General features: G+C 39.7%; 2 protein-coding genes across 2 annotated transcripts in view; both read left to right on the top strand.

Annotated features, from left to right (window-relative positions):
* The window catches only part of LOC308671399 (zinc metalloproteinase-disintegrin-like protein F1), a 78,883-nt gene extending 54,898 nt beyond the window's left edge, over positions 1-23,985 (top strand). The window contains exons 5-17 of the mRNA XM_081333555.1: positions 1,019-1,095; positions 2,677-2,869; positions 4,761-4,823; positions 5,460-5,531; positions 6,458-6,627; positions 10,739-10,823; positions 12,098-12,228; positions 13,987-14,164; positions 15,212-15,301; positions 16,345-16,540; positions 19,764-19,866; positions 22,607-22,736; positions 23,519-23,985. Of these exons, the coding sequence (XP_081189681.1) occupies positions 1,019-1,095; positions 2,677-2,869; positions 4,761-4,823; positions 5,460-5,531; positions 6,458-6,627; positions 10,739-10,823; positions 12,098-12,228; positions 13,987-14,164; positions 15,212-15,301; positions 16,345-16,540; positions 19,764-19,866; positions 22,607-22,736; positions 23,519-23,566 (1,536 nt within the window). The 3' untranslated portion in view covers positions 23,567-23,985. The remainder of the gene's footprint in view (positions 1-1,018; positions 1,096-2,676; positions 2,870-4,760; positions 4,824-5,459; positions 5,532-6,457; positions 6,628-10,738; positions 10,824-12,097; positions 12,229-13,986; positions 14,165-15,211; positions 15,302-16,344; positions 16,541-19,763; positions 19,867-22,606; positions 22,737-23,518) is intronic.
* Positions 1-24,781, top strand: part of LOC308671401 (zinc metalloproteinase-disintegrin-like protein H3) — a 287,574-nt gene that overhangs the window by 196,498 nt on the left and 66,295 nt on the right. Inside the window, exon 17 of the transcript XR_014027193.1 lies at positions 23,148-23,467. The gene's annotated coding sequence lies outside the window, so the exon portion shown is untranslated. The remainder of the gene's footprint in view (positions 1-23,147; positions 23,468-24,781) is intronic.

The raw sequence follows: 24,781 nt of genomic DNA, 5'->3' as shown, positions 1-24,781 counted from the left end.
TATATGTATGAAGTATCTTATATTGATATGTACTTATAAGGATGCATGGATTGTTTTACTCATTGAATTACCATGGAAGTATTTCAATCATCCAGTTCTTTCCTACTGTTAAAAGCCAACCTTTTGGGGAGTGAGTTTCTCAAATAGATTTATTATGAGAACATCAGGTTTAGAAGATCTATATTTTCATTTATAAACCAGACTACATGGACACATGCAAAGTATTTTATTTGTAATACCAAAAGTGAGAGAAATTCACTTTGCACCTACGCAGAAATTCATATAATATCTTTCATATTAAAATGGTCCAGAATGTGGCCCTATCAGCTGCAAAACAATTACAGCACTAATATACTTTGTGAAGTCCTTGGCTCCAAGCCCCCATATTGATTTCAAAGTGCATCCTCTGTCTCCAAAAATTATCTACTTCTGGCTTAGCATCTTCAAACATCATTCAAATTGTTCCTACTTAGTGTGTAACAGAAATATCTTAATTTTAATTTCTGCATGGATCTTGCTTCCAGATAATGCTAGGAGTTATATCTCTCTGTATATTTCTGAAAGCTTTCTTTGTGCGAGCTCAAGGAAATAATGATTATCTGGTATTATTAATAAATGTGGAATTTGTCATACATTATGGTAAAATTTTAGAACGTAAGACAGCCATCAAGTCTGAAAGTTTCTTCAGCAAATTCTGTGCTTCAGTACTAGAGTTGACCTCCAAGAAAAATATTTTATATTTGTATGTTGGTTGTCTTCCCAAAAGTTCTCAGCTTAGTGCCATCAGTGGGACTCCCTGTGCAGTGTGACTTGATTTATGGAGACTTGCATTTATCCTATGTTCATTTTGCAACAATCAATATTGAGTAGGTCTTCTGTCCCACTGAATCAATTTTTTTTAATAACTGCTGTCTTAATATTTCATTGATGTGGTGGAATATTTTGGAACTGTACTTCTGCTCATCAAATCACACTACAAACAAGCTTTAACCAGCCTAGTCCTCTTGCCTCCCTGCAGGATCACTGCTACTATCATGGACACATCCAGAATGATGCTCACTTAACTGCAAGCATCAGTGCATGCAATGGTTTGAAGTAAGATAGTGTCTAACCTTTTATTTATTTTATTAAGAATAATATATTGCTCTTGGAGTTGTCACAGTTAAAATGAAGGACATCAGTTTTTCATGCAAATTAGTTGGGTGTGATCCAAGACTTCTGTAGAATTAAGACAACCTTTGGTTGAATACCAAGAAGAGCTGCTGCCAGCCAGTAGAGACACTGGGGAACTAAATCAGATCTGTCTAAAGGAGCTTCCAAGCCCAGGTCTCCTTTCCATATAGGAGGTGATGTTACAGGTAGAGATGATAAGTAGGTTTCAGATTGCATACCTTGCTAGAAAGTGTACAGGAAGGGGCAAGCAGACTTTGCAGTTCTACCCAGAAACACTTTCTTGTGCCACTCTGCACACCTAAAGACATTCTTATTTGAACAAGCCGGCCTGGCCTGATGGGGGATGGGCGGGGTTTTTTATTGTTATTTTAATATTTGTATTTACTGTTTTTAGTGGGCATATATTTAATCCTTTTTAACTTTTGTATCTCTGTATTTTTTATGCTTGCCCTGTTCACCGCCCTGAGTCCTTCGGGAGAAGGGCGGTATATAAATAAAATTATTATTATTATTTCTCCAACCAGCTACATATCTTAGCCACATAAAGATTCCAAATTCAGAAGGTCCGTATCATTAGTCAGAATCAATGTCCTTTCAACATCTGTTACTGAAGGAAGACACTGAACCCTCCCCCCTTTGAACAGAGACTGTGTCTGTCCAGTAGAAGAATAAATGAAAAGGTTGAACACAGCAGAATAACAACAGAATAATAAAGGAAAAACAGAATGACCAAATAACAGCATTGGAAGGGACCTTGGAGGTCTTCTAGTGCAACCTCCTGCTCAAGTGAGAGACCTATATCAATTTAGAGAAATAGCTGTCAATCTCTTGTTAGAAAGCAGTAGTGATGGAACACCCACAACATCTGAATATAATTTTTTTTTCATGTAATCTTTAATTGTTTCAATTGTCGGAAAAATTGTCCTTAGTTCTAAGTTGGTTTTCTCCTTGATTACTTTCCATCCACTGCTTTTTCTCCTGCCATCAGGTGATTTGTAGAATAGGTTGTCCTATTAAGGTTGCTCTTAAATATTGAAAGACTATCATGTCATTTCTCCTCCTTCTTGTTGTTGGAATGAATGTACACATTTTCTGCAACCATTCATCTTCACCTCCAGCTCCTTGTTAGTCTGCATTGTTATTCTTCATTGTTATTCCTTTTATTCTGCATTGCCCTCTCTATGAAGATCCTTTCTAAGAAATCTTATATTCTTATATATGTATATTGAGTGTTTGAAATCTCTTATATCTTCCTGATTATAGCTGTATCTTTGAGAAGAATAAGAAAGTGATATGAGTGCTGAGGAAAAAAAACCTCAGTGAATTTTAAGAAGGGATTCAAAAACATGAGGAATGTTGACTTGGATAGTTTAAAATGGGTCTCAGAGCTGAGTTTCATTACCCAACTAGGTAACATCATCAGTGCAGTTTATCTCTGAACTAACAATATTCTCTTCTCTTGTTTCTCCATCTCTGATCACCCTTTTCCACATTGTTTTGCAGAGGACATTTCCAGCTTCGAGGGGAGACGTACTTTATTGAACCCTTGAAGATTCCCGACAGTGAAGCCCATGCAGTCTACAAATATGAAAATGTAGAAAAGGAGGATGAGGGCCCCAAAAAGTGTGGGGTAACCCACACTAATTGGAAATCAGATGAGCCCATCAAAGCCTCTCAGTTTATTCTTACTCCTGAAGTAAGTCTCATAATAAACATGGTTTGAGAACAGGGATGCATTTACTTGTTTCTAAAATGAAAAGACAAATTCTTGGGTGTGGGGGGGGGTGTTATTTGATAGAATTCAAAAGGGAGGATTCCCCCATTTCTTTTTCTTTTTTTATTCTAGCCATGGTATAAAAGAAACAATGGAAACATTCAGCATTTTAAAAAAACAAGAAAAAAGTTAAGGAAATGATTGGTCCATTAATGGGGCAAAGTGACAAGAAGGTGACAAGCAACAGGGAGAAAGCAGAACTACTTAACTCATTTTTTGCATCTGTCTTTAAACAAAGGGGGGGAAAAACAGTCCAACTTATGAAAAACAGTACCATAAAAAACAGATTAGAAACACAAGTTAAGATAGGCAAAAAATGGTAAGTGAGCACCTGTCCAGCCTAGATGAGTTCAAATCACAGGACCAGATGGATTAGACCCCAAGGTTCTCAAGGAACTGGCAGATGTGATGTCAGAACCACTGAACTATATTTTTCAAAAATCCTGGAGCACTGAGGAACTACCAGAGGACTGGAAAAGAGCTGATGTAGTTCCCATCTTCAAAAAAATGTATTTTCTGTTTATATGAACAGAAAATACATGTCCAGGCTTATAGCATTTTCTTTGGTCATACAAACTTAGTTTGGGGATTTGAATCAAAATGGATTTAAATGAATCTCCAAATCATCTCAACTTTCTAAATCAATTTTAAAAAATCAAATTATCAGTTTGGATGCCTCTTTAATGCATGCAGAGAGGAGTTGGGATAGGGGGAGAAACTGGTTTGAAATATTTAACTGTTTTGAGATGTCTGATAAGACCATTATGTAATCTTGACTCCATTTTCCAATTTGATTTGAATCATCAAGTTGGATTGACGCAATGACTGGATGAAAAGAGACAAATTGAATCTGGTCACAATTGACCCTCATACTCCCAATATTTTCCTCCTTTACTGGAGGGACAAAAATGAGAAAACAAAACTTTGCATTCAAAGTGACAGTTTCTTCCTTCTTTTTTGGTGGCAAAACATGAAACTGGCTGAAACATATCTAGAAGTTCAAAACCTCATATATTTTTTTGTTAAAATGTTAAAATTGGCATGGAACAACAGTTGTTCTTACAATGGAATACCAAAACACAAGTGCAGATGCCACAATTGATTGTGAAGTCTGGTTTCCCTTTGGCTTCAGTGTTTCTCACAATTCAAGGTTCTTTATCCTCGGCAAGTTGTGGTTTATACATTATGTTTAATTGGTCCTTAATTGGTCCTCTATCTTGAATGTTCTTGTCTTAATGTCAGGTCTTGAACACTTTATTCAAATTGGCTGTCAGAGAGGAAGGAGAGAAATTGCACTCTAGAATTAGCAATTTGGCCTTGTAGTTCTGTATGCTGAAATTACAGGAGTACACTTTCCTAGGGAAAGAAGCAAGTAATGCACACTCACACATTCCGGTCTTAGCATAAGTGTACTTCCTGAGCATTCTGGGTACTCTAGTGCTGGAATCCAACAGTGGAAGGCAGGAGAGAGGGTCTCTTTCCCAGGGAAATAAGAGGCAGATCAGCAATGAGTCCTTGGATTGCAGAAAGAAGCCTGGGAGGGATCCTCCCTAACACCTTCCTCAGGGTGTATCTCATGGTTACCCAGAGTGTGCTTTAGCATGGCAAGAACAGCAAGAAACTACTCTGAGCAATTAACCATGTTTTCTTGTTCGTTATGATAAGTCTGAAGCAATATTTCAGTAATCATGTTCAAGTATTTTGATCAGAGAGTAAAACAAGCACTTTTCTGATTATATGATTATGACTAACATTCTTGTGGACTCCTGGGAGCAACATGTCTAAACAGCCGTTTGTTCATTGTTCTGTTTAGCAACGAGCATACATGAATGCCAACAAATACATTAAGCTTGTAATAGTTGTGGACAACGTAATGGTAAGTATGCTGGATCTCTTTCCATTTTCTTTCTGCATTGAGCACAGCATTTTTGAAGACATCCCAATTGGCTTTCCCTTAAAATGTGCTTTATCATAAACTTTGATATTTTTTGTTATTGGACCCAACCAATATTTACAAAGTTAAGAGACATTTGTGAATATACTCCAGTTTGCACATTTGTTCTTCCTGGATACCATCTAAATTTATTTTTATCCCACACTGGTTAAACAGTTCTGTAGGTTTCTTTGAAACGTTCCCACACTCATTGTTTGTCCAAGCTGACAACACATGAGGGAAAAGATGTATAGTGAGGAATGCTTATCTCACACATCTCTAAACATGGAAATATAGCATCCAATTTAGGAAAGCATTTCAGGAGGCTGACCAAAATTTTCTCCAACCATGAAAGAAGCCCATGTATGCTGCTGAAAAGTTTAAAAATCTTAATATATTAATGGGACAAATGTAGATTTAAAAATCAGCAGAAAAGAATTCTTTGGACTGCTTGGATAAAAATTATTACTACATCAACAAATTCAGTGATCCTTTCACTGATATGTTCTTTCTCTCCCTCCTTCTTTCCCTTCTTCCTATAATTATGATCTTGTCTTAACCTTTTTTTCTTTTCTGTAGTTCAGGAAATACACCGGCAATTTCACTGCTATAAGAACAAGAATATATGAAATTGTCAATACTTTAAATCTGGTAAGAGGACGTGGAAAAAAATATTTCACTTGTTGATTTTAAACTTCTCTCAGCCCCAGCCCAGATTTTCACTATGTTAATACAACACACTTAACTAGGTAAAGAGAGAGAGTGGATGGATTTCTACAAGAATGCTAATTTCTGTGGCTTTGAGTGAGCCAAAACTAGGTAGTTTGACCAGCTGGTAATCCAGCATGGGAGGCCATCCAGAAAATGGGTTAATTCAGTAACTAGGTTAATAAGGCTCTTGTGGGAATACAGTCACTGTGTTGGGAGGATGCAAATTGTCCGAACTATTTCTGTAGCTGGATTCTTTCAAGGCTGAACTTGGAGATTAGAAAGAGATGGGCAGTGTCAACTTATTCCAAGCTCAGTTGATTATGAAACTGATCCCTGAGAAGAAACCTGGAGAGGACTCGACTTGGATTGTGGTACAAGGAGATAGGAGGAGATACACTCATATTGCAGTCTCCTATTTGCCTTGATTACATTTTCACTGTTGATTCTCAGTTAGAAACAGGGAGAGAACAGGAAGATTGATGAGTCAACTCTCCTTTGAGTCCTCCTACCCTTCTGTTCCTTATTATGGAGAATAATCACCTGCTTCTTTTTATCCTTTTATTTATTTCTCCTGGTTAATACATTATTATTCCCTGATATATAGAGTCCTTAGTGCTGTCTCAGCTTGGTAGTTTCCTTGCAGACATTTCATTATCTGACTATTCTACATGAGTGACCAAAGCAGCAAACTCAGAGCACCAAAGATTTCAACGTTGAGCTCCAGAGATTTCTCTTCTATTGATGCCTAGGTCTATTTTTTTTTCACCTGCCCATAGAAACCAATGACAGTTACCTCTTAATTTTAAAATGTTTCTCAATGTTTACTTGTGTTTGAGTTTCTGATTGATGCCATTTCCACCTGACAGATTTACACAATTTTGAATATTCATATAGCACTGGTTTTCCTAGAAATTTGGTCCAAAGGAGATTTGATTAACGTTCAATCAGTAGTGGATGTTACTTTGAACTCATTTGGAGAATGGAGAGAGAGAGATTTGCTGAATCGCAAAATACATGATAATGCTCAGTTACTCACGTACGTTTCATTGTGGGGAAAGGGAGTGGGGGTGCCTGGGAGTGGAGGATTATGGGAAGGTTAGAGCACTTTTTTTGTAGATGAGAGCTGGTTTTGAGATGTCCTTGAATGATTGTAGGTCAAAAATTCAGTATGATTTCATTTCACCTGCATTTAAAATTGAAACTTATATGATTATCCTGCTTTAATTTTGCTCTACTTACACATGCATTTTTAATTCAATTAAATAATGGTTTAGTTCCCGTTTTGCACCAAGTAATGAACACTTGCATTATACAACAGATAAACCAAGAGTAAAGTAAAAATAATAATCTAGAGTAACAGGCGCTCACTCTGTTATGTGGCACTCGGGATTTGACCCACCAAACTGCCGACCATCTGATCAACAAGCTCAGCATCCTAACCCACTGAGCCACCGCACCCCTTACATATACATATGCATATGCATATGCATATGCATATGCATATGCATATACATGTACATGTAAAGTAAAGGTAAAGGTTCCCCCGCACATGCGTGCTAGTCGTTTTCGACTCTAGGGGCCGGTGCTCATCTCCGTTTCAAAGCCGAAGAGCCAGCGCTTGTCCGAGGACATCTCCGTGGTCATGTGGCCGGCATGACTAGACGCCAAAGGCGCACAGAACGCTGTTACCTTCCCATCGTAGTGGTCCCTATTTTTCTACTTGCATTTTTACGTGCTTTCGAACTGCTAGGTTGGCAGAAGCTGGGACGAATAACAGGCGCTCACTCTGCTACGTGGCACTCGGGATTCAACCCGCCAAACTGCCGACCTTCTGATCAACAAGCTCAGCGTACATACACATACACATAGACACACACACACACATTATAAAGATGTGCCTGGGTGTGTGCATTTTAGAAAACAAAAGAAGAAGCGAACACCAGGATAGGAATATCAACAAAACTGTTTAATATAAAACCACTTAGCTTTCATTGGCAGAGTGAAGGTAAAAGTTCCGGGAGTTAACTTATATAGCTGGCTGCTTCTGTGCCCTGCTCACTGAGCAGATCACTGGTCTACCTGCTTCAATTGGCCATAGTGCTCTTAGTTGTCCCACACCTATATTTGTGAGTTCGGGCATTGTTTTCCCTCTTGTAGTCACTCTCCCAAGCATTCATTGCTTCTGAAGGCAGGTTGTTCCACTGATTAATTGTTCTAACTATCAGGAAATTTCTCCTTAGTTCTAGGTTGCTTCTCTCTTTGATTTCTTTCCATATACTCCTTCTTTTTCCTGCCCTCAGGTGATTTGGATAATAGCTTGACTCCCTCTTCTTTGTGGCAGCCCCTGAGATATTGAAACACTGCTATCATGTCACCCCTCACCCTTGTCTTCATCCAAAACTGGATGCAGTATTCCAAGTATGGCCTTACTACGGCATTGTAAAGTGGTATTAATACTTCACATGATCTTGATTCTATCCCTATGTTAATACAGTCTAGCACTGTGTTGGGTTTTTTGGCAGCTGCAGCACACTGCTGGCTTATATTTAAGTGATTGTCCACTAGGACTCAAAGATCCCTCTCACAGTTACTATTATTAAGCAAGGTATTACCTACTATACCTGTACATTTGGTTTTTCCTGCCTAAATGTAGAACCTTACTCTTTTCACCATTGAATTTCATTTTGTTAGATAGTTTAAGTCTGTCCAGATCCTCCTGTATTTTAAGCCTATCTTCTGGATTGTTGTCTATTCTTGCCAACTTACTGTCATCTGCAAATTTGATGAGTTCCACATCTATCCCCTCATCCAAATCATTTATGAAGATGTTGAAGAACACTGGACCCAGAACAGAGCCCTGGGGCACCCCACTATACACTCCCCTCCATGTAGATGCTGTTCCATTGACGACCACATGTTGAATGTGCCCGGTCAGCCAGCTACCAATCTATCTGATGGTGATCAAGTACTAGGTTGTGATCTACCTTATCAAATGCCTTACTGAAGTCCAAATAAATTATATCGACAGCATTCCTCTGGTCCACTAATTTTGTCACTTGGTCAAAGAATGCAATATGATTTGTCTGGAATGATCTGTTTTTGACAAACTCATCTTAACTTTTAGTAATGACTTTGTTTGCCTCTAGGTGTTCACTGATTCATTGTTTGATTATCTTTTCCAGAATCCTCCCAGGTATTGAGGTCAGGCTGATAGGTCTGTAATTTCCTGGATCCATTTTTTTCCCCTTTTTTGAAGATGGGAACTACATCAGCTCTTTTCCAGTCCTCTGGTAGTTCCCCAGTGCTCCAGGATCTTTGAAAAATATAGTTCAGTGGTTCTGAGATCACATCTGCCAGTTCCTTGAGAACCTTGTGGTCTAATCCATCTGGTCCTGGTGATTTGAACTCATCTAGGCTGGACAGGTGCTCACTTACCATTTTTTTGCCTATCTTTACTAGTGTTTCTAATCTGTTTTTTTATGGTACTGTTTTTTCATAGGTTGGACTGTTTTTTTCCCTTTGTGTATAGACAGATGCAAAAAATGAGTTCAGTAGTTCTGCTTTCTCCCTGTTGTTTGTCACCTTCTTGTCACTTTCCCCCACTAATGGACCAATCATTTCCTTAACTTTTTTCTTGCTTTTTACATGTTGAAAGAAGCTCTCTTTTTTATTATTTTTGACTTTGGTCACAAGCCTTAGTTCATTTTGAGCCTTAGCTTTCCTCATTTCATCTTTGCAGGCACGGGCTATTTGCTGATATTCTGACTTAGTTATGTGCCCCTCTTCCCACTTTTTATACTTATCCTTTTTATCTTTCAATTTATCAGAGAGTTCTTTATGCAGCCATGCTGGTTTCTTTTGAGAGCTGTTATTTTTCTTCTTTGTTGGTATTGTACTAGACTGGGCCTTTATTATCTCACTTTTCAAAATTTCCCAAGCTTCTTGAGTTGTTTTCCCCTTTAGGGAAATTCTCATCCATAGAATCCTTCCCAAGCTCTCTCTATTTTTTTTGAAATTAGCTCTCTTAAAGCCCAAGACTCTAGTTTGACTGTATTGTATTGCTTGTGCTTCCAGAATGTTGAATTCCAATATTGCATCTCTGTTAGTGAGGATTAGATCCAATTTGGCTAATACCCTAGTTCCCTTCTCTACTTTTTGGGAGACAAAGTTGTCTGCTAGTTGTCAGGAATCTGTTTGATCTTCCATTTGGTGCACAGTTTGTCTCCCAGTTGATGTCAAGGTAATTAAAGTTCCCCATAACTATTGTGACATGCTTCCTACATACCTTGATTAGCTGACTAGCAAAAGGTTCATCCATTTCCTCTGTTTGGTTGGGTGGCCTACAGTATACACCTATGGCAATGTCATTTCCCCCCCTTTTGTATTGACTCAAATGCATTCAAGACAGTTTTCATCATTGTTGTGCTCTACTTCTGTAGAGATGGAGTTATTTCTTATATAGAGAGGAACTCCACCTCTTTTGTTTGGTCTGTTTCCTTTAAATAATTTAAATCCCTCTAGCTGTGTGTTTCATTTGTGGGTTTCATCTCACCATGTTTCCTTAATGGCAACAAAAATAATCAAAAATAATTTCTATAATTCCATAATCAATATATTAATTAATAATGTATTTCTTTGATCTCTTCTTCCAATAGTGTTTTCCTTTTATCACCATTTAAAAATATAGTTCTTAATACTTTTGATATATACACAGTTCAATCTAAACATTTTTTCTTGTACTTATACAAATAACAATTACATCAGCATATAACCTCTTTTTCAATCAGCATATCTTTCACTTACATTTATAAAAATAATCTTATTAAGTCACTATGTTTCCTGTTTTCAAGATTCTTATTTGAGTTTCCCCTCTGTATTCAAACCATTCTTACCAGTCATAATTTTCTCAAAGTTTATTACGTTTAATTATCCAGACTTTTCATTCACATACACCATCCCAATATTTTTACATTCCATATATTATAAAAAAATATTATACTGCTTGGATATTCATTCCCCTTACTATAGCGCTCCTTTATTTCCATGGTTTATCTATTCTTTTAACCATATTCAAACAAGTGTTTAATCATGCATCATTGTGCTTCTATCTTCTAAAAGATTTATCCCCATCCCCTTCTTTCTTATAGGGGCATTAACTTCAATGGAGACACTATAGGATTTGGTTTTGTGGGCAGCATGTGCATGCCGAAGGAATCTGTAGGAATTGTTCAGGTTAGTACAAAGGATACTTGTTATGTACAAGACAAAACGATATGACGCTGGAAGATGAGCCCCTCAGGTCAGAAGGCGTCCAATATGCTCCTGGGGAAGAGCAGAGGGCTAGTACTAGTAGCACCAGAAAGAATGAAGGAAGGACTCACTGGAGAAGAGCCTAATGCTGGGAAAGATTGAGGGCAAGAGAAGAAGGGGACGACAGAGAATGAGGTGGCTGGATGGAGTCACTGAAGCAGTAGGCGTGAGCTTAAATGGACTCCAGAAGATGGTAGAGGACAGGAAGGCCTGGAGGAATGTTGTCCATGGGGTCGTGATGGGTCAGACACGACTTTGCAGCTAACAACAACAACAAAATGCATTTATTGAGAAACAATACAGTTAATTTTTTGTTCATGTAAAAAGAATGGAGAGACATGGCAATAAAAAAAATGTATACGGTGAAACAAAACTCATAAAGTTTTGTTTCTTAATAAGAAGAGTTAGTATCCTGATAGTAGAAGGTAATCCTAAGACTGTTTGCTCAAGAAGGTCATTTTGTTCAGAAAGAGCAACTCATTCTTAAATCTCTTTATGTTTGCTACCTTCAATATTCTGAAAATGTGAGCTTGCAGCAAAAGACACTGAGTAGTTTTTGGACTGAACTTGCCTGTAAGTTTTAGTAACTAAATAAATGCAGACAGCAAATGGTTGCATAAGTTTTGATCTTCTCCGGTGCTGTAGCTTCTGGGCTTTAAAGTTTACTTCTGAATGTATTTGTTTATGTTCTGGAGTCTTGGTGGGCAGACATATATTCAGAACAGCTGCTAGAGCAGACATGTCAAACACAAGGCCCGGGGGCCGGATCCGGTCCGTGAAGTGGTTTCATGTGGCCCGCGAAGCCATCCTGGAAACAGTGAGGGAACGGCCCCCACTGCCTTGGCCCTGGCCCAGAGACCCTCCTTCTGCCAGAGACCCTCAGATCTGTCCCACTCCTGCCCAGGCCCCCATAGGCACCCTTGATGCGAACAATGTAGAACTGGCCACGCCCACCCAGTAGGCCACGTCCACCCAGGCCACACCCACCTGGCCCCTTGAGGGCAACCGCAATGCTGATGTGGCCCTCGATGAAATTGAGTTTGACACCCCTGTGCTAGAGGAATCCTGAGATGGTATCCTCAACTTTAAATTGGTCACTCAGTCACCAGTTTTAGCCACTTAGTTCTAGTAATAATTGGATTCACTTTCAGTTTCTTGGTGGACTAACAATAAACAAAGTATGCTCTTTTTTTCAGGATCATAGTAAAACACATCTTTTGGTTGCAACTACAATGGCCCATGAGCTGGGTCATAATCTGGGCATTCATCATGACGGAGATTCCTGTACTTGCCAGGCTAACTCATGCATTATGGCTGCGAAACTAAGGTAAGGATTGAGGAAAACTTTTAATGCCTTTTCAATCAAGGTATTTTTAAATGGTTGCAATTAATTGTTAAATTAAATATGCTGAGAAATTACAAAAATGAAATGGTCAGGGAGTTACAAAAAAAGAGGGGCCTGGTCATTTGTGTGTCACTTTATCATGTGTAGTTAAAATCTATTGTATTAAAAAGGTAGAAATGTTCTCAACAATTGAATAGCCAGCATTCAGTAGCTTTCTCCAAAACCCCAGAGTTTAAAGAAACAGTATAGTAAGCAGAGCCAAAGAAACCAAATATTTATATCTCTGATGGATAAAAGAGGAAACCAAGTTAGACATTAAAGATGTTCCTAAAGTGGGAAGCAGAATCGGGGAAAAAATATTCTGAATCTGGCAACAAGAGAAAGAAAAAGTTAAATTACCATCCTTGTGGTTTTTCTGCCTCACCCTTCCATCAAGGTAGAATATGTGACATCTCTGTCATATATTGCAGTCTTCTGAAATCAACAGGTAGTCATTGACTTACAACCATTTGTTTAGCAACTGTTCGAAGTTACAATGGCCCTGAGAACACTGACTTATGACCGGTCCTCGCAATTACAGCCATCACAGCCACCCTTCAGCCACAGAATCAAATTGGAACAGTTGGTGACACCTGCATGTATTTATGACGCTTGCAGCATCCTGCATTCATGGGATCCTCATTTGTGATTTTCCCAGCCGTCTTCCCATATGCAAAGCCAGTGGAGCAAGCTGAGTCCCTTAAAGACTGTGTGATTCACTTAACAAAGTGGCAAAACGGATTGTAAAATTCTGGTCCTAGTTGTGACAGCAAGTCAAGGACTTTGTTGCCTCCTATTTCATGCAATGGAAAGGAGCCCAGGAAATATGGAGCATGCCATGTAGCCTTTCCTGTCCTTCCTAAAGGATTTCCGGGCATTATGATTACTCTTTAATACTTCTAGACACTTTGTGGTGTTTTGTACAGAAGAGTTTGCTTAGAAAACAATTTTGCTCAATTAACCCCACCAAAAGGGTCTGCTGCAACTTTGACCTTGAAAGAAGACCATCTTGTCTGTTTAATGGCCACCAGGAGATTCTCTTTGTGTTCTTGTTTCCACCCCTTAAGTTGAGGGCCAATGATTATATTCCTAATGATTTGAATTAACATTAGAAGGTGCTTTACTGGGCTTAGGATACCGTGTTTGCATTTATTTAAGTATGCAGATTCAGAGGTCAGTGGCGTGTGGCTGATATTACCACCTTTTCAACAAAAGAAATCAACAACAAATACTTTAAGGCAAATAGAGAGTTAGCGTAGTTAGCTCTCTCTTCATGGTTATAAAAAGTATTGTCCCTCCAAAAGAAGAAAAGAATAACTGGATCAAAATTCCACTGTTTTCCCTTCAATTATATTATTTTCCTTCCACAGAGAGGCTGACTAAAAATGAAAATAAAAGGCACCCCACTCAGACACAAGACGCAGCTCAATCAATTAATATCACATGGGGTTCTCATTGCAAATGTATTTTGTTAAAAAAGAAAAAAAAGTTAATGGAATTAAAACTGAGGGACCATAATCTGGAATTAAGATCAAGGGAAGCTCACAGTTCTCTTAGATATTTTGTTAGCTTTAGAGGAAAAAAAATCACTGCATTTCTTCATTATCTATCCCTTTTCCATCTTATATGTTTTTCCAATGAATTCTGTTCCTAGTCCAAATATGAATGATGTCATGGTCTTATTTTGGTTCATCTCTACAGCCATCAACCTTCCTATCAGTTCAGCGATTGTAGTATGAATGAACTTTGGAGGTATCTTATTAGTCAAACCCCAAGATGCATTCTCAATCATCCCTTGACGACAGATGTTGTTTCACCTGCAGTTTGTGGAAATTACGTTGTGGAGGAAGGAGAAGAATGTGACTGTGGCTCTTTATGGGTAAGATTTTTTTTTAATCAACAAGAGTAATTTGAAGACCTTTCTCAAAAACAGGAATCCTTGAAAAATCATCTGGCTTTCTAAATAGTTTGAGCCATCCAAGAGGTTAGTTTGTGAATGGCATTGGTTTGTGCCCTTTATGTATATGCATGTATGAAGTGGTTTCTTGGATTTGGTTAACCAGTTGTAGAGGAATGGAGAACTGGTATATCACTATCAATTGGGGAAGATGACGTACTTTTTTTTTTAAAAAAAATGGGTGATTAACCACTCCAAGAAAATCCTTCCCTCCTGAAAACCCCTACTTTGTTGAGATGGCCACATTATCTTGTCCCATTTTTTTCTTGAGCTGCTTCCTCCCATAACTGATGATCTTCAATCTATGCTCTGATCCTAATAATATTTTTATAAGAACAGTAATTTAGTGTTCTTTTTATAGTATATTGTTAAATACACTTGTAATGGTCTGTGAGAATGTCCTTAAGAGACAAAAGAAGGAGGAAACATCTACTCATTGGTCATATAAGAAGTAGATTAGCCTGCAGAAGCAATGGGGCATGACAAACATCTCATGCGGGACACCTCCCACCTATTCTCTTGGTCCGTAAAGATGAGGTGGTAGAAATGTACTTTCATTATTGAAAGATTCTGCTACTGTAACCTTACAATCAAGGTAGTGTTAATGCTCATGGTTGGTGCTTCTTCTCTGAACTACCTCAAAGGCTGGCATGATGAGTATGAAATCCCTAATGAATAATAAAGGAATGGGGCTGTAGGTTATGTGGGCTTCACAATTAGGAGATGAGGATATTTTTATTTATTTTATTTTTTTCACATAGGAAGTAACAGATAAGGCTCTTTCACAGAGATATGCCATTATCCATTTGCAACAACAAACAATTTCTGCATTTGCTATCATGAACCCACAAGAGGAAACACATTGCAAAAATATCTTTTTATTTGGCAGTTTCCCTATTCAAAATAGACCAATTAAAGAAGGCCAGGCCAAAAAGTCTATAACATCATTTGATATATTTTGGTTTTCAGTATTGTCGAAATCCGTGCTGTGATGCTGCAACCTGTAAACTGAAACCAGGGGCACAGTGTGGAGATGGAATGTGTTGTTACCAATGCAGAGTAAGACTTGTTTATTTTTAACAACAGGAGAGATTTTACCCTGCTCCATACTAGCCATATAGAAATGTAATATCTCTTGGCTGTTTACTATCATCTAACATTTCAACCCTATTCCTATCCCTTCTTCCAGTTTATCTGACCCTTATGAACATATCTGTAGGGAGGTTAATTTAACAAAATTGCACCCTTGTCTCAATTTCAAATCCCCTCTTTTGACATGTTAAATCATGTCTCTGAAAATAATATATTTGTTTTTTGACTGAGTTTGCATGAAAATCCAGTTTAAATAAGGGTGGGCAATGTTTAAGATTGGTGCCCTTACTCAGCTTCCTGACTTTCTGGAAGGTTCTAAGAGGTCTCTGGTAATGCTGTGACATTTTTCTCTCTGAGACTTTTAGGATGGAAATAGGTGCAGGAGACTTCTGGATGTAAAGTTGCCTTTTTCCCCCCCTTAAGTTTTCTACCTGATCTCTAAAGCTCTAAATTCAGATGTTTTAGTTGTGCATTCTGGAGGTGCTGCAGGACCATGAAAAGAGAGGTGCCTCATTCCTTCTTTCTGTGTGGGTCCCAGTTGACTCTGAAATGAACTTTTTGAGCAGTGTGGCCCAAAACATTTTGTTATTTCCATATTTCTATCACAAGCCTTAATTCACAGCAAGAAAGAAAAGCCACATGTTTTTCAGCACATGACAGAAAATTCTATGAATGCTGCTTCCCATGTAAAGGAATAAAAATATATCATGAGAATTTCAGCAATTCACTCTTTGCTGCTTTTTCATGGTTTTCACTTTATGGTCAGCCAACATGTAGAATTTCCTTTTCAGGAATTGAGCCTTTCATTGCAATAATTTCCCCATAGCAAACAAGATGGACTGGGACTTCTAGACACCACACACAATTATAACAGGGCAGGGATGCCTTGCTTGGTGATCCTCAAGACAGATGAAGAGGAGGTTTTGAAATGTGTTGTGAATCATGGTTTGTCTCTTTGATCTCTGCTGATGAAGAGTGATAGCTGGAATATTTTTGATTCTCATCCACAGTTTGTGACAGCAGGAACAGTATGCCGGCCAGCAAGAAGTGAGTGTGACATCCCTGAATACTGCAGTGGCCAATCTGTTGAGTGTCCCATGGATCATATCCAGAAGAATGGAAAACCATGCCTAATGAACCATGGTTATTGCTACAATGGAAGTTGCCCCATCATGATACAGCAATGTATTGCTCTGTGGGGGCCAGGTAAGTCAACCTTAGCATTTCAGAATAGGGGTGTTATAAAAGATTAAGACAGTCATTGCCATTAATGAAAGATATTTTCTCCTTTGTATCCATAAATCATTATTACATTTCTGTTCTATAACACGGTTATAAGGAGCCTTCTAGTTCAACTGCCTGCTCTCTACCATTTCCAATGTCTTCTTTAAAAAATCTCCATTCTTGTAGCACCCACAACTTCTAAAGGTCTTGTCCAGATAGAATATTTTTTTCAAGATGAAGTTCTTTATTTCAAGGTTTTAGAACCCAGCCCTCCATATCTTTTAGTTTAAAGCTCCAGTCATCCCTAGAGAACTCGGCCAACGGTCAAAGATGATGGTAGTTGTAGACCAGAAATCTGGAAAGATAGACTTTGGGGGAAGGATGCTTTTATGGGTTGTGGATACATCCCCAAATTGGACAAAGATTTGAGCCAGAGGGCAGGACTAGAAACAATGGTTGGAAACTGATCAAAGAGAGAAACAACCTGGAACTGAGGAGAAACTTCCAGGCAGTGAGGACAATTAACCTGTGGAACAGCTTGCATCCAGAAATCATGGGTGCTCCATCACTGAAAATTTTTAAGAAGAGGCTAGATAGTCACTTGTCTGAGATGGTATAATTTCTCCTGCTTGAGCAGGGGGCTGGACTAAGAAGACCTCCAAGGTCCCTTCCAGCTCTACTCTATTCCCAATCTCAATGAGTGATAATGTACTTTGATTATGGGACTGTGTGCTAAGAATATTCAAACCCCGAGATTGAACTTTTCTTTGCATTTGGCATAATAATTGAAGAGACAGATGTTGAGGGATGTGATTCTCGTCACTGATCACTCCTGACTTTCAGACGATTCACAGAATTTTCAGAATGGTTTTATGTTGAAAAAGGCAACTGAAAATAAGTTCCCTTTTTCATATAAAGTAGATAGTTTTCAGTACACAGGGAGATTTACCTTGGCCATAGATCAGTGGAGCAGTGAGGATTTGCATGTAGAAACCCCAAATACAGGTTTCCAGTCAGTCATTAAAAGAGTCAGAATTAACAGAATGACTCAGTTGGAAGGAGCCTTGCAGTTCTTCTAGTCCAACCCCCAACTCAAGCAGGAAGCTGTATACCATTTCCAATCTCTTATTTAAATCTTCTAGGGTTGGAGCAAGGATTAATTGTTCCAACACAAAATTTCTCCTGATTTCTAGGTTGGTTCTCTCCTTGATTAGCTTCCATTCATTTGTCTTGTTCTCTCTTCAGGTGTTTGGAAAAGAGCTTGCCCCCCTCATCTTTGCAGCAGTCCCTCAAATATTGGAACTCTGCTATCATGTCGCCTCTAGTCCTTCTTTTTATTAAATTAGAGATATCCAATTTGTGCCACTGTTCTTTATATGTTTTAGCCTCAAATCCTCTAATCATATTTGCTGCTTTTCTCTGTAGTCTTTCTAGAATCTCAACATCCTTTTTATATAGTGGTGAACAAAACTGGATGCAATATTCCAAGTATGGTCTTACCAAAGCATTTTAAATTAAAGTGATACTAACACTTCACGTGATCTTGATTTTGTCCCTCTCTTAATATAGCCTAGGATTGTGTTGGATTTTTGGCAGTTGCAGCACACTGATGGTGCATATTTAAGTGGTTGTCCACTAGGACTCCAAGATCCCTCTTACAGTTATAGTACTCAGCCAGGTATCACCTATTCTGTACCTGTGATTTGGTTTTTCTTGCCTAAATATAGAACTTTTTATTTACCTTTTTCACCATTGAATTTATTTTGTTAGATAGGGTCAAGTGTTGAAGTCTCTCGAGATCCTCCTGGATCCTAAACCTATCTTCTGGAGTGATAGCTATTGCCACCACCTTGGTGTTGTCTATAAATTTGATGAGTTGCCCTTCTATCCCCTTGTCTACATTGTTTATGAAGGGTCAGATGGCATGTGATGGTGATTGGGAATCCAAATTTCACTTGCATGATCAACCCATCAATTTGATTAATAAATAAAGACATTTTCTGGATTATTTCCATTGCTTTGAAAATGGAAACTCTCAGTTCAAACAAAGAAATCCTTATTTTGGTCACTTAAATAGTATAAAATGATTTAACATTCCAAACAATGGAAATAGCTCATTTTTTGCAAGTAATCCAGCTGTATTCAGAAAGGCTTATGCCCAGGAACTGACAGGCCTCAAACCAAGGATGACACATGATGGTTCTTCCAAGCTGAGTTCTTTCCTTTTTCACTGCTGTAGACAAAATCTTGCTGGACTAAGGACTCTACTACCTGCACCTACAATACACTCTATGGATAATTAGTGAGGAGCTGTCTTCACCCTCTTTTTCTCACATGTAACATTGGGGCTGAACTGCCCCTTATTCATCTGGACTGCACCCCCTCCCACCCGGGGATCCCCCGCTTCACTGCATTCCAGCACAGGACTGTATCTACAATAGTGTTAAACTTGGAAAATGGAGAATCAGCACCCAGAGGAATGAAGCTGCAGTCAGATTCCCCTCCAGCCATTGATTTACTGTGGGGTCTTCTGCAACTTGTATAAGGTGGCTTCAGCTTTTGTGTCCATAAAATGAAATGAGCAAGTTTAATGTATTACTGTGTCAGATAGAGAATGATTCAGTCATAATGAGGATTAGATAAATAATGGATTACAAAATAATAGGTTACAAATAAGCAAATGTGGTTAGTTGCAAAGTCATGTTTGACCCATTGCGATCCCATGGATAACATTCCTCCAGGCCTTCCTGTCCTCTACCATCTTCTGGAGTCCATCTAGGCTCATGCCTACTGCTTCAGTGACTCCATCCAGCCACCTCATTCTCTGTCGTCCCCTTCTTCTCTTGCACTCAACCTTTCCCAGCATTAGGCTCTTCTCCAGTGAGTCCTTCCTTCTCATTAGGTGGCCAAAGGATTTGAGTTTCAACTTCAGGATCTGGCCTTCTAAAGAGCAGTCAGGGTTGATCTCCTCTAGGACTGACCAATTTGATCACCTTGCAGTCCAAGGGACTCGTAGGAGTGTTCTCCAGCACCATAGTTCAAAGGCCTCAATTCTTTGGCAAAATAAGCAAATATAAATAAGCAAATAATAACTAGCAAATAATAAGGAAATAATCTCTCCTCTGAGATCTCTTAAGCCATCCTTTATCCTGCTGGCATGATACACACTCAGATATTTGTCTTGGTTCCTCACTCCCTCTTGCAGGTACAACTGTGTCTTCAGATGTATGTTTTCAGCAAAACGAGAGCGGCCAAGGTTATTCCTACTGCAGAAGGGAAAATAATAAAAACATTCCATGTGCACCACAGTAAGCAATCTAAATGATTTCCTTCTATGATGATGATATAAAATAAGGTTAATATAAGAAATATTTTTATGTCCACATCTGTTGGAACTTGATTATATCACCTGGCTAAAACAACAGAAATGTGAGTCAATTTCTGAATGGCTAGTTTTCTTTCGTTTTCCATCTTGGGTTATGAGATGGAGCAAACGCTGGGTGTAAAAAGAGTGCCATGAGGATAGAAGTGGCTTTTAAAGAATTGTGTCAGAAAGGAGAGATAGTCTTTGACTTACAACTATTCGTTTAATGACTTCAAAGAAGTGATGTACAACTTGTCCTTGCACTTTCAACTGTTGCAGCATTCCTATAGTCATGTGACCAAAATTTGTGTGCTTGGCAACCAACATATATTCATGAGGGCTGCAGTGTCCCAAGATCACATGATCATGATTTCCGATCTTCCCAGCCAAATTCTAGTAAATCAGAGTCAACGGGGGAAGCCAGATTTGCTTAATAACCATGACGAAAAGCTCACAGCCTTTTTTTAGAAATGGAAATTCTTCACCAAGGACTATGTTATAATCAGCTTTTCTCTTTCAGAGGATATCACCCAGTTTGTTTGCCCTGCATATTACTGAATAAACCGTATTTGGCTGAGTTTATAAATTGCACTTAGCCATAAATCATGATTTAGAAACCACAATGACTAAATTGGCACCACATATTGAACCCAAACTAAACAGTAAGGAACATTTTCTTTTAGTGATGATTCTAAATCCGAACTCTGCCTTTAGCTCTTACACAAACACACAGACCCCTGTGCCACTGTTTTCTGTTATTATTTATTTATGTATTTATTTATTTATGTATTTATTTATTTATGTATTTATTTATTTATGTATTTATTTATTTATTTATTTATTTATTTATTTGTTTGTTTATTTGTTTATTTGTTTATTTATTTATTTATTTATTTATTTATTTATTTATTTATTTATTTATTTATTTTTCTATCCTGCCCTATTCCCGAAGGACTCAGGGCGGTTTACAGGGCAGCATATAAAAGACAATATAAAAAGACAATATAAAATTAAAATGAATTAAGTTAATTAAAGCCCAACAATTAAAACAATATTAAAAAGCTAAAACCCCTTCAGTCCAGGCCTGATAGATCGAAAAGCCAGGTTTTCAGGTCCTGGCGAAATGAACGCAGATCGGGGGCGGTCCGGAGTTCCACAGGTAAATCATTCCAAAGGGCAGGCGCGCCCACAGAAAATGCCCTCCCTCTGGGGATCACCCGCCGGCACTCCCTAACTGGCGGGACCCTAAGGAGGTCCTCCCTATGGGAGCGCACAGGACAATGGGAAGTTGATGCTGGCAGCAGGTGTTCCCTTAGATAGTCCGGACCCAAACCATGTAGGGCTTTATAGGTCATCACCAGCACCTTGAATCTCACCCGGAGGGCAACTGGAAGCCAATGCAGCTCGCGGAGGAGAGGTGGTACACGGGAGTATCGGGAGACTCCCATCACAACTCGTGCGGCTGCATTCTGTTTTATTCCTCTTTACTCTCATATTTTATTAAATTGAAATGGAATAATAGCCATTTTTCAGGGCAATATCCCTCTCCAGTGTTTAGTGCAGTTGCCCCATCTTTAGATTTTAACTCCCATCATCCCCTGTCATCCACTGATCAGAGATTATGAGAATTTTAAGCCAGAGATATGGAAAAACCAAGCCTCCTAAGATCTACTTTAGGAGTTTTCCAGGTGGATAACAGGTGCATTCCTTGCTCTTAAGATAAGAATCCTGACTCAATCATCTTCACCCTCAAAAACAGGGAAATCACAGTGAGCCAGTTGGAGATACAGGAACTGTGTTCTCTATTTTGCCCCAAACCTTGAAACACCTTGTGAGATTTTCAGTTATGTGTTAGGAGCAACTAGTTCCTACTGAGGCTGAGCAAATGTCTGGTTCTCCATCTCTAATTAAACACACACACACACACACACATAAAGGTTAACCAAGATCAAGATTGTTGGCAGAGTCACTCATGCCCTGTTCTCAGCTGGATTACTGCGTAGCGATAACCCTTGAAGAGCTTTTGGAGGCCACAACTGGTACAGAAGGCAATGACGCTGAGAGTCCGGGAGGCCCTGGTGTGGCACATGTGACACCATTGTTACACAAGCTGCACAGGTTGCCAGTGTGCTCCTGAAAAATTCAAGGAGTTGGTCATGACCTTTAAAGTTCCTTTATTCCATGGGTCCAGGGTATCAGTGGAGCTGCCTCACCTTTTTGGGACTAACCTGCCCCAGTGTTTCCATGGAAAGGGCCTGCTTCAGATTCTGTCAACCAAAGACTTTTGGCTGGCGAGGTGCAGGAGAAAAGCCTTTTCTGCTGTGCCCCCCCTTGGCAATATTTTTTTGTCAGAGGTGAGGTCTACCCCAGAATTCTGGCCTCCCGGATCAGCCTATAAACCTGGCTCTACTTGGGTCCCCAACATGGGCCTGCTGGGTAGGGGAGGACTGACTGGGTAGAGAAGGTATTCTCACCCCCAGACTGCCCTTCATCTTGGTTTTTAATTTTTAACTTTTATTCTAATTATAATTGATTTTAGCAATTTCTAATGTTTTATTGTATTGTATCTCACGCAAGAGATGGGGGTATCGGAAATAAACAAAATGCTGACAAATAAGCAAAAGAACAGGCCTCTCATTACTCCATTCTTGTTAATTAGTATGAATTCTATGTTTCCTTTTCAGGGATGTAAAGTGTGGAAGGTTATACTGCAAATTTCATATTGTCAACTCACTTCCATGCAATTTCAGATATTCAGATCTTGCCCTAGATTATGGAATGGTTGATCATGGAACAAAATGTGGAGATGGAAAGGTTAGTAAATGTTCACCTCTAATCTGTTGGCTCTAAAGTTTGATTCCACGGGGTGATCACTAAAATGAGGACCCAGATTGTTGGGGGCAATAAGCTGAGTTTGTAAAAAAAATGCTGCTTGGGGGGGGCGGCCCTGAAAGCCCTAATGAGGAGGCATATACATAGAATGAAGGCTATTGCTAAGCACATTGATTTGTGCTTCTTAGATTGTAAGCCGCCCTGAGTCTTCGGAGAAGGGCGGGATATAAATGGGATTAAAAATAATAATTTTGCAATTGATCAATGTGAAAGCTAGTCTAGATTTTCCACACTATAGTATATGTAAGTAGAAGAAAAAGTATCCATCCATCTATCCTTCATTTGGTTGTTGTTATTTTGTTTTTACTTCAAACAACAACCCCAACAAATGAGGTGAATGTCCAGGGCTGTTTCTTTCTTGCAAGAACAAAACGCCTGGCCTTCTCAGAGCCTTGTGCTTCTCTCGCAGCATCTTCTGGACAGATTGTCAAGAGTCAGTCCTTTCTCTAAACTTCTAGGTGTCTCCATAGGGAAGGTGGAAGAGAGAAATGAGAAAATCAGGGCAGAGCTGATTGTGACCTAACAATGAAGCCACTTAGAAAGGCTGAAGCAAACCCAAAGCTTATCTTAAAGGATCAGGAATCATTTCCCCTTGCTTTTTATAACCTGAAAAAAGTTTGGGTTAGTTCTAAGGAATGACAGAGTTTAGTTTTGTAGGAAAGTGCTGTCATATTCCACTGATAATCTCTTGCTTTGGCTTTCAGGTCTGCAACAGTAACAGGCAGTGTGTTGATGTGAATACAGCCTACTAATCAACCACTGGCTTCTCTCAGATTTGATTTTGGAGATCCTTCTTCCAGAAGGTTTCACTTCCCTCAAGTCCAAACAGACCCATCTGCCTTTATCTTACTAGTAAATCACTCTTAGTTTCTAGATGGCATCTAAATTCTGCAATATTTCTTCTCCATATTTAATCTGTTTACCTTTTGCTGTAATCAAACCTTTTTTCCACCACAAAGCTCCATGGGAATGTAAAACACCAAGGGCGTATTTGCTGTCAAGAAAAAAATATGGCCATTTTACCATTTGCCAATTGCAAAGCACATTTAATGCATCAAGTTCTGCTTTTTGAGCTGGTGTATTTGAAGTCAATGCTTCCTCTCCCAAAATTTAACACTGGCTTTCCCAGATGTTGCTGCTTCTATCAATAAACTATTCTGCATTTTGTAAAGGCTCATTTTTCAAATATGGTTTGCTGGAGTCAACCGCCTCAAGAGCATGCATGCAATCCTGAGGTAAACCATCAGGTGAATTATCTATTGGCATGAAAGGAACTTATCAAAACAAGATGGCGGACGTGCAGGCGGATCTGTTTGAGTGAGCTCTGCAAGTCTCAGAAAATAGGTGTCCTAGGAGCCCCCCAGGGGTGTTTACGCCCTCTGGGTTGGGGGGATAGTGAGCGCAATTGTTTAGGCAGCTGAAGGATGAAGGTTTTGGACTCCGTTAGCTGCCAGCTCTGCCGTTTTTTCGACTGGATGTTGGCGGCGCCTACCTGCTCTCTCGGGCGTTTTTCAGGTCGTTTTCGCGGGCCTGGTGGTTGCGGCGGCCGGCGGCTTCGGCAGCGGCGTCTTCGGCGGTGTCGGACCCGGCGTTCACGGGGGGTCCCTGGCTGCTGGCGGCCCTGGTGGCCTTGGCGGAGGCGTTTCAGGCCGTTCCGGGCCGCTTCTGTGGCCGGCTTGGTCTTTCGCGGCTCTCCCTCGGCTATGGCGACGGCGGCGTTGTTGGTACGTTCCGGAGACGACGGGGACGGCGGCGGCGGCGGCGTTCTCCGGGGCCGTCCTGGGCCTGCCTTTCCATCGACCGTTCGCTGGGCGTCCTCGGCGGTTGCGGAGCTGGCCTTCGGATGGTCCCTCGCTTCTGGCGGTTTCGGTGGAGGCGTTTCGGGCCGTTCGGGCCGCTCCTGTGGTCGGCCTGGTCTCCCTCGGCTGTGGCGGCGGCGGCGTTCCTGGCTCGCTTGGATGGCGACG

This window comes from Vipera berus (assembly GCF_964194415.1).
Source record: "Vipera berus genome assembly, chromosome: 8".
Lineage (NCBI taxonomy): Eukaryota > Metazoa > Chordata > Lepidosauria > Squamata > Viperidae > Vipera > Vipera berus.
The sequence above is the reverse complement of the archived record's forward strand: the minus strand, read 5'-3'. Positions and strand labels throughout refer to the sequence as shown.